The sequence below is a fragment of the Danio aesculapii genome, chromosome 20 (genome assembly GCF_903798145.1).
Source record: "Danio aesculapii chromosome 20, fDanAes4.1, whole genome shotgun sequence".
Taxonomy (NCBI): domain Eukaryota; kingdom Metazoa; phylum Chordata; class Actinopteri; order Cypriniformes; family Danionidae; genus Danio; species Danio aesculapii.
In genome coordinates this window covers 37,781,696-37,792,533 of record NC_079454.1, presented here as the reverse complement: position 1 = coordinate 37,792,533, position 10,838 = coordinate 37,781,696, and the positions used below count along the sequence as shown (strand labels likewise).

At 35.0% G+C, this 10,838-nt stretch overlaps 1 protein-coding gene across 3 annotated transcripts in view; it reads left to right on the top strand.

Moving 5' to 3' along the window:
• Window positions 1-3,976: 3,976 nt before the first annotated feature.
• The window catches only part of txlnba (taxilin beta a), a 45,968-nt gene continuing 39,106 nt past the window's right edge, over window positions 3,977-10,838 (top strand). For 2 of the 3 annotated variants that reach the window (XM_056480902.1, XM_056480901.1), the window contains exons 1-2: window positions 3,997-4,107; window positions 8,463-8,748. In XM_056480902.1, the coding sequence (XP_056336877.1) occupies window positions 8,466-8,748 (283 nt within the window). In that variant the 5' untranslated portion in view covers window positions 3,997-4,107; window positions 8,463-8,465. Of the gene's footprint in view, window positions 4,108-8,459; window positions 8,749-10,838 lie in introns of all 3 variants that reach the window. The other variant, XM_056480903.1, reaches the window with a different exon arrangement.

Below are 10,838 nucleotides of genomic sequence, written 5' to 3'. Positions count from 1 at the left end.
CTTAAAATAGTTTAAAAAAAAATGTTAAACTGCTTTTATTCTAGCCGAAATAAAACAAATAAGAATTTTTTCTAGAAGAAAAATATTATAATAAACAGGTTTTTTCTGAAAACATAGAGCTACATACATTTCTGGAGATCGCAAATTACTGTATGTAGCCAGAAGTACATATGGCTACATTTCGTCATTAAAACGAAAGCTACAGGGTGGTATGATGCCGTTCCTTTTCGTGCTTACCAGCTGACCGCTTACCTCTGTATGGACGGCTTTTCTGTTGTTACCCATTTGTCCAGTTACTTTGCCATGTACGTCGGCGGACTTGAGAAGCAGAGAGGAGTTGACCACAATGACGGGGGTCGCTTCCGGTTTCAGAAAGCAGGTAAGACATAAACAGAAGACAAAAATTTAAATAAACAAGTAAATAACAGGGTGAAAATGTGGTAAAATCTGAAAACGTGGTAAAAATCAGGCGAGGGCTGTTCTCTCTCTAGATTTCTTTTGAAAACTGTCGGTTGGATTTAGGAAAGTGGGTGGGCGGGTCAATTGGGACTTTTGAAAACAATATCAGTTGGGTTTAGTCAAGGAGGAGGGTGGGTCAGTCGATCGGTCAGTCAGTCAGTCGACAGTGGTGGATTTACGTGAGAACAGTAGGCTCAAATGACCCTCGCAGAGAAATTTGAGATCTGAAAAAGCATACACAGCGGCCTTTGGTGGATTCGCAAAAACAAGAACTGCAAAAAAAACATAGCTCCTGCGATGTATTTGGCGCTCTCCAGCAATGAATATAGAGGTACATTTTCAAAACGAGCCTGGGTTGGAAAAACTCCTAGCTCTGTTTACCATCATTTGGGAAATATTTAAAAAAGAAAAAAAAATTCACAGAAGGGCTAATGATTTTGACTTCAACTGTAGGTCACACATTAAAGACCCTTTAATTGCTGCAATGTGTGGTTGCATGCTAAATATTTTCAAATATTTAGAAAAGCGCAGGCCAAAATTGCTGTTATGGAGTGAGTTGCATTGGAGATGCTAATCACTTCCCCAATTCTCCATTTGCATGATTTGAAGTGATTAGAGTGCAATTGACTCAAATGATGGTGGACAAATCTGATAATAAATGCTAATAGGAGCTGTGAAAACCCAATACTAAACAGATTGTTAGGAGAAATTGGTCCTCGGGCATTCAGTACACAAGTCAATAATATGAGGGGCTCCTATGTTAACGCTGTAAAGCTGACTGTACCATTTTGATAACAAAGGCATCTACATTATTACAATGATCAAAATATTACTGAAAAAACAAAGGAAAAAATCCTAGACAGTGTGATGATGCCTATCAAAATGCAATTAGATTGATCCTATATTTAAAGTTATGTAAGCAACAATAAAATAAAATAAAAAATAGGAGGAAAAATTGCTGTATGTGTTTTTTCATTTTAATAAGATATGATATATTATCACATCAGTGGCATTTCTGAAATATAAGCTATTGTGTAGCAGTATTGTAAATGTAATATTCATTTTATAGACAGGTTCAACTTGATATTGAGTTACACTTTAGACAAAATGTTGTCTGTTTTTTTTTTCCTTTAATATCTATGAAAACAGTTTGAAACAAAGCCAGAGAAAGACATTTGTATTGTATTGAAAGCACTATCTGTAAGGATTAGGAACGTGGGTCAGTAGGTCAGTCAGTCAGTTGACAGCAAGCTGACCTGATCGGCTAAAGTGTATATTGCATCCTCTGGTGGATTTATGCGTGAAGATGAGATCATCAAAAATCATACACAGCGGCCTCTGACGGATTAGCAAAAACTGGGAAAAGACGTACCTCTGATAACGTATTTCGCTGTCCCCAGAAATGTAGACCTGGGTACGTATCCGCAATGAGCCAGGGTTGAAAATATTAATAAAAAAATAGGGGAAATATTGCTGTTTTTTCATATTAATAAGATATGACATAATATCACATCAGTGCCATTTCTGAAAAACAAACTGTTATGTGAGCAGTATTGTAAATTTAATATTCATTTTATAGACAGGTTCAACTTGATATTGAGTTCACAATGTTGTCTGTTTTTTCCCTTTATATCTGAGAAAACAGTTTGAAACAAAGCCAGACAAAGACATTTGTATGCTAAATCTTTAAATTAAACTATAATAAGGTTCAGTTAGCTGAATTGTTGCAATGTGAATTGCATATTAGCTGTTAGCTAATATCAACAAACAATGAACAATACATTTATTGCAGTTTTCATTCCTCTTTGTTAACATTAGCTAATGGAAATAAAATTGTCCATTCATGGTTCTCGTTAAATCATAGTGCATTAACTAATAATAAGCACTACTTTGGATTTTAATAATGTATTAGTAAAAGCTGAACTATGATTAATAAATGCTTACAGCATTTATAAATGCTGTTTAATTATTGTTCATTCTTAGTACAATGAACATTGGTAACTAAATAAACCTTATTGTAAAGTGTGACTAAAACTTTTAACCCAATGGTTGACTTTGTCCATAAGACCATAAGTTAGGAGGTTAATCCAGCATTTCTAGAGAGTAAATTAATAATGTTGAGATATAATTTTTGACAATATCCTACACCCTTAAATTCTATTAAATCAAATATTTCCAGAGCTTACAGAATTACATTGTATTTTTTGGGAAAATATTTCATTACGTAACTAAAGAACTTTATTTTATTTTAAAATAAATAATCAGTTTGGGCCTGTAACTAATGCCGAGTTCAGACTGCATGCTTTTAGCCCTCACCGATTGACTCACCGACAGGTTTTGAGAAATCGCCAACAAATGCCTGAAATCACAGGCAAATCGGTGCTCGTGCATGCGAGTAACAATCACACAGTATGAATTATTAAAGACGCGATCTGAGAGAATCGCCGATGACTAGCCGACAACCGTGAAATATTTGGCGTGCTAAATATCAGGAGCTGTCGGCAATTCAAATCATGCCGTGAATGAGTTCTGATTGAAAATAATATCGGTGATCACCTACAGCCAATGAGAGAGCAGCATCCACTAGCATGGGTACCTGCAGGGCAGGTTGGGGCAGCCGTTCAAAAGCGCTCATTATCAGTTTATTTGGACCCAAGAAATGGAGAAAAAACTCATGTAAACAGGAGCACCAGTGTCTGTTTGACATGTCATCTGAGCAATACCACAACCGGATCAACAAAGAAAAAGTTGAGGAGAAATCGATAATTCCCTTTAAACCCATGAGCAAAATAAGTAAATTTTCTACTACACTAAAGGCTTATTTCTCATTATGTAGTTGATCAAATATATACTACGTGACCTCGCGTTGTTTCCATGTCACTTCTCGCATGTTTGGTTGAGATATGTAGTTTAGACAAAGTTGTCAGCGATTCTTCCTATTTTAAAGTCATGCAGTGTAAAAACTCCTGTCGCCAATCCATCTTGCAGTGTAAACACAGCACGACAGAACGCTAACCCAGATAGTCATGCAGTGTGAAAACATCCGTGACACGACTACTTAGAAAATCTTGCAGACTGAACTCGGCATAAAACAGTTTTTTTATCTAGTTAAGCTCCAATATTGAATGATACGAGCCATAAAATCTAAACAAATCTAATATTAAACAAAAACATATATACCAAATAATAATAATAATAAGCAAATAAATAATAAAATACAATAAAATAATACCTTTATTCCTGTGAAATGTATGTCAGACTTTACAGTGTGTAAAAATCTATAAACAGCATCTGACCTTTGGTGGTTGCAACCAACTACCGGTGCCAAAACAGAAGGAATTGTGGATCAGTAGATTGATAACTCTTGATTTGAAAGCCTTCAAAGGATACTACGAAATTAGCTCCTCATGCAGCTGTCTTCCTGAAAAGCCTGAGAGAAGGATACTGACAGGCCGATCTCATCCAGAGCTGTTTGGACAGGGTTTCCATTGGTGGAGGTTATTTTGAGGGGCTCGTGTTGTCAGCTGTTGTCTCAAATGCTTGTCGGACCCTCCTCACTGCTCTTTTACTCTGATTAAACTCTGGACTGGACTGCTTCATTGTCCTCCTTCCCTGTTTTCTGTTGAAATCGAAAGAAAAACACGTAGGGTACGTCTTGAGCTTCATTGTTTAATTTATTCGGTGTTTATTTAATGTCTAACGTTTGAGTTGGCTTGATTTATTCAACTGCATGTTTTGTAGTAGTTATAGTTGGGTTGTATCATTGTGCTTTCAGAAATGACGATAATTTACTGTAACCACAATGGCCCATTTAGAAATCTGATACATGGAGATATGTTTAAAGTATATATATAAATATATATATAAGACATAAAAGTACGTATTTGGATTTTACATATATAAAATGTCACATATGCAACATTTAATTTAAAAGTTTACAAAAATGACTACTTGTATACATTTTTCAGAATTACAAATATATAATGTAAATGACAATGTTTCCAATATTTCGAAATGTATGTTGCATATATGGCATATATAATCAGTGGTTCCCAAAGTGGGGGTCGGGGCCCCCCGGGACAATGAAGGTAGGTTACTTGGTGATTTGCAAAAATGTAATTAATTTTATTAAAACATTAGAATATCCACATTTTATCCATGATTTACTGAAGACAAAAAATAGTAGTTTATGGTTACATCCTTTCAATTTTTTTTTCTATTGGATGGCAACCCTTGGGGTGATTACTGTATATTAAAGACACAGCAATAGCGTCAGATGCAGCAAATTGATTTTAAGGCACCAGTTTAAATGTTCTGGCACATTTACAACACTGACATACATTAAAAAAATAAATAAACGAAGAATAGACTTGGGCCTATTGCTTTTGTGCGTCATTGCGTTCAAGGTTTCTATATTTATAACCATCTCAGAGGATATTGGCGGTTGCGAGTGACTAACATTGTTATTTCGGAGGTCGTTGGCTGAAAAGTTTGGGAACCCCTGATATATATGTAAAATAAAAATACAAACTTGTGTTACATATGTAAGTAGTTTATAATGTCATATATCGGATGTCTATGTGCGCTCAAAACATAATTTGAACACAATTCTGGAAATTTTGGGGGGAAACTCAATTGTTTTAAGTTCAATACATTTAAATTTATGTCAGCTTAATCGATTTGTGTTGGGACAGCATGAAAGAATTGTGTAAAACTCTCAATTTTTAACAGTGTGGGGCAAATCCAACTCAACAATTCTGGATTCATCTTAAGCAAATTACTCATCATCTGTCTTTCACACTTCTCAGAATGACTTTTACCCTGTTGTTTAGCAGTTTAAACACACATTGATTTTTCCCACTTTGCGTAAAACTGCCACCATTGACATCAGAAGCGACGTGGCTGGAATAAGAAATAGCTTGTCCATATTTAGAGGCTCCAAAAATAGCTTGCGGTTTCACAACAGGTGCCATGTTGCTGAAGGAGGAGGGCCGGGCAAATACATGCACACGAGCTGGAAAAAGGGGGCTATAATTTGAACCTGATAAGCAACAGAGCTGGGACATAAACAAGCTCTGGAATCTGCGAGTTGATTCGGCATGAAATCAGCTGCGCAGGGCTGAAGGGCTTCAGGTCTGGCTTTATCTGTGACACATCAGATTTAGAGGCTCAGCGATTCTCCGCCACTGTGATTTGTGCTATTTTTCTCCGCACCCCCTCCTCGTGCTGCCTTGTGTGTCACTGCTTCTCTTCAGATGCCCACTCCACATGGAGGAAAGAGAGAGAGAAATCAAACATTTAACTAATATTAGTTCGCTTTCTAGAATAAATCATCCACACTACATTGAACAAAAAATAAATCAATTAAAAAAGCATAACTGGATAATGTCCTGAGCAAAAATGACTGGCACATTTTTAAGATATACAGACACAGCAAGTTTTATTAGTTTGCTTTTTTAATGCTTCTGTTAAACCATAATTCGAAAGCAATATTTGATTTTCATTCATTTATTTTCAGTAATTTTTGATTAATCGCTATTTATTTATTATTTATTTCAGTGACAACACTTAAAATATATTTTTGCTGTCTCTTCAATCTTCTTATTTAAAATGAGCTGAAACAACACAATTATTGAGATTTTGGGGGGACAACTTAATTGTTTTATGTTCAGTCCACTTATATTTGTTAAAACAATTATGTTGACTTAATTTGTGTTGGGACAACATGAAGGAATTGTGGGCAACTCTGCATTTTGTTATAGTTGCCTGCGGGTTTTTCCTCACTCAAAAATGACGTTTTCTGCTTGTTCAAACTACTTATTTAAAATGAGCTGAAACAAAACAATTCGTTAGGGGTTTTTGTGACAACTTAATTGTTTTATGATCAATCTACTTACTTAATAAGTTAACTTAGTTCTTTCAAGTTGTCCCAACATAAATCAATTGTGTGGAATTCAGGATTCTTTACAGTGTTTATTCAATGGTAGGGTAACAAGAATTTTGTCACTTGTGTAGTGTTTATAACAGTTTTGGTTTGAGATTTGTATTTTTTGTTGTTGATGTTGTTGTTTTTAAATGTACAGTAAATCAAATCAATCAATAAATAAACAGAGAATATTTGGTAATTGCCGGCCAATACTTTCTTCCACTAATTATGTTTAAAAGTGTACCATTAGGGTCAGTATTATTATTTTTTGCACTTTTGTAATTTAATTTAAAGGGTTAAAGGACCCTATTAGCTGATACAAGGTTATAGTATAGTAAATATATTTCAATGTTACAAAAAGATCAATATTTTAAATGTTCTCTTACACCAGTTATTCATCAAATAATTGTATATGAAAGTAACAAAAAAGTAACTATTTTTAATTTCACACCAATAAAAAAAACCTCATCTATATCTTTAGCACCACCAAATTAGCATAGTACAATAATTACTGAAGTGTAACACTAAAAAAAAAAAAAAAAAAAAAAAAAAAAAAAAAAAAAAAAAAAAAGAGTAATTGCTGGTGAAAATTCAGCTGTCATCACAGCATTTGTAAAATATATTAAAACAGAAAAGTTATTTGGAAATGAAATAACATTTAAAGTATTTCTGTTATAAAATAAATGCAGCTTTTTATAATATTGATGTTTACAGCATTAGTTTGTAGAATCAACTGGACAAACTAAAAATATATATATATTAAAAGTGTAATGAATAAATAATATAAAGAAAATAGCTTCTTTTTATTTCATGCAATACAATCCTCATGTTTCAACCTTGGAAGAGTTCCTGGAATAAATCCAAAGAGTATATATTTTTGGATATATTTGTGTGTGTTTTGCAGCTTTTTATTTATTTATTTATTAAATGTACAGTCAATCAAATCAATCAATAACTATACAGAAAACATCCAGTAATTGACTGCCGGACCTGAGACCTTATTTTTAATAGTGTACCATTAGGATCAATATATATTTTTAATAAATCATTGATTGTATTCAGCATGGACATATTTAGCTGATCCAAGGCTACAGTAAATATATTGGGGAAAAAAGTGTTAATAATATTTCAATAAAATATAAATATTTTAAATGTTGTTCTTTTAAAATCATTGATTCATTAAAGAATCCTATTTAGAAAAAAATATATAAATAAACTCCAATAATAAGCCATATCTTGAGCAAACCAAATCAGCATATATAGCACCAAAAGGTTTGTAAAATATATTTAAAAGAAAGTTAATTGGAAATGAAATAATATTTTACAGTATTACTGTAACAATAAATGTAGTCTTTTTTGTTTGGTGAGCATATTAAAAATGTATTCGAAATAGGGCTGTCAAAGTTAACCAGTTATTTAGACTAATGCAACATAATAATTTAAACGACTTTAATTATATTAACACGTGATTAACACACCCCACCCAAGGAAACTGAATGTCCTAATTCTTTCTGGAGCCATGTGGATCTACCTATATATCAGTTTACAACAGCCTCAGTGCATAGTACACAAAACAATAAATACTTTCGAATGAAACGGCATCAACAGATATGCAGAACTAATTAATTTGGCCATCGTTATTGCACCATTTAAAATCACTTCCCCCCAGTTATTCCTCAGTTTTCGATTTCCGCAAATATTTATTTTTTTCAAGGTCACTTCTCCATTATTGGCATTGTTACCCCCCTGAGGCGAGTACATTAATCAAGCGTTCTTTCATTCCCGCAAATTTGAATCCGCATTTCTTACAAACAACCTCATGCATTTCAAACGCAAATTCCATTTATTTATGCGAACACACCACAGACCGACCAAAAAAAAAGCCATCCATCTTCAGTTTAGTGGCTGGAGATTTCATATCAAACCTCTCAACGTGTAATGCATAATCACTTCTCATTAATTTCAACCTCAAGCCAAGAGTGTAATCAAGGAATTGGCTGTTCTACCTCCGCTAATCAATCGGCTTTCTTATGAAGCACTTTTATGATTATATTTAACTCAATTTTTTTTGCAGCAGATTATGGAGGGCAGTGACCAGACCTCTGAAAACGTCAATGAACAAGTCAATGACTCCGAGGAGCAGCAGGTGGACCCTATGGAGGACTTCAGCAGGCAGCTAGAAGATATCATCAACACGTATGGGTCGGCATCCAGTCTCATGCAGGAGCAGATCTCTATCCTGGAGTCTGAGGAGGGGAAGGAGGATGAGGAGGTGAAGGCTGATGAAGAGTCTGAATCCAAAGAAGTTGCTGCCGGTGCAGACAAAGAGCAGAAAACCGAGAAGAAACTTCTCAAGGGCCTGGGTGAGGAATTGTAATTTTCTTTTGTTACTGCTTTGATAATGTGCAGAAAAATGTGTTGAGAGAAAACAAAAAGAGATTTTAGTGAAAAAGTTAAGCAAAAAAAAGAAAAATACCAAGATTAAGAGAAAAATACTCTTCACAATATGGGACGTGTATTAGATAATGTATTTACTAACATGAACCAACAATGAACACAGTATATACAGAACTTCTTAAGTGGAATTTAATACCTTTTACTACCTTTTTTAATACCTTCAAAAAAAAATTTTAATTGTTATGTCGTGTAATCAGGATATTAAAATAAGCAAAAAACAAATCACCATTTAGGCCGCATTTACACTGCACTGTTCAATTGACCCAATTCTGATTTGTTTCTCCCATGTGGCACAGATCAGATATGGCTCATGTACGTGTAAGCCGGAACAAATCACATAGATTCCAATTTACTCAAATCAGATTCAGGCCTTGTTCATATGTGGAAATTTATCCGATATGAATCGGATCTGTGCCCTCTTGTCTGCAGTGTAAGCAGGTAGATCGGATTTTCACCTGTCACCTTTCACCTGTCGCGCGCCATTAAAAACTACAGCGAATGACATCAAATCTGACACTTTCTTTTCAGAACAGACTTCAGCCGAGTCTCAAACCTTAAATCTCATACACGAGAACTTAAACAGCTTTTACATTGTCATATAGCACAGGTATTTAAGCATGTTAACGAGAGCAAGAGAGCGAAATGTCCGCCAGGTAACCAATATAAACTAATATAAAACTATTGCATACATCATGTACATAAATCACGCCATGGACATCACATTAAGATGCCTAAAGGTTTAAAAAAAAAGCCTATATATCAAAAGCAGATGGCCAAATGAGAACCTTTCTGTCATAAAATATAGTAAAAAAGCTTGTCAAAAGCTGCGATCAGATTACATACAGGAATAGAGAAAAGAGCACTCTTTTATTATAAGCTGTCAGTGCCCGCTCTTTTTTCCTGGTCATTGCGCCTTTGCCATGTGCTGTGTAAATGCAGACCATCGGATACGCGTCACTTTTTAAAAGATGATGTAAGCAGGTCATCTAAAAAAAAAAAAAATCGGATTTAGTCACAAAATCAGAATTGACCATCAAGATCTGCAGTGTAAACGCAGCCCAAAAGACCACCAATCACTTCACTGAGCAACAGTCACGGCATAATAACACATTATATCTCAGCAGGGTCCATCATGTTTTTGGTTCCCCTTGAAAAATTTCTGTTGTGTTACTTGGATATTTGCAAGTGTTGTGACCAATTTACTGCGCGTTTCTTCAGTTGTTTGTGTAGTGACCAATTTGCACGTGTGGGGTCAAATGTGTGATGAAGATGGTTTCATTATTTGCTGGCGTTTTTTGTAATTGCATGTGCTTTCTTAAATTGCAGTGCGTTAAGCTTTCTCGGCCACCGTAGCTTAGTCTATATTTGAAAAGTCACCACAGCAGAATGAATCAACTCTTTCGGCATATGTTTCTACGCAGCGAATGCCCTTCCAGCTGCAACCCAGTACTGGGAAATACCCATACACACTCATTCATACATATACAATTTAGTTCGACTGTAAGCATCCAGATCACCCAGAGGAAACACATGCAAACACGGAGAGAACTCCACACAGAAATGCCAACTGGCTTTACCGGGACTTGAACCAGCCACCTTCTAGCTGTGAGGCGACAGTGCCAACCACTAAGCCACTCTGCTGTTAAATAGCAACCTTTTGTAACAATATAAAGTCTTTACTGTCACATAATTAACGTAATGCATCTTCACTAAATACTAGTAATTTCTTAATATCTCAAAAATGAATGAGTGACAAATACTATCCGTTTTGTGGAAGAACACACACAGCAGTGATTTCAGTAAAAATGCTGCTTAGTGTTTTATATTTGAGAAATAATGGTGTATGTAGCGCCTCTCGATCGCACAGATGGAGCCATAAACAGTGATTGGGTTTTCTCTCAACAGGATGGTTGAGTGCCATGAGTGCAGTAATCAACTGTTTGGAAAATTTCCATTCTCAAGGAAAGTGTCCTCACGTCAATACTAAAGACCACTT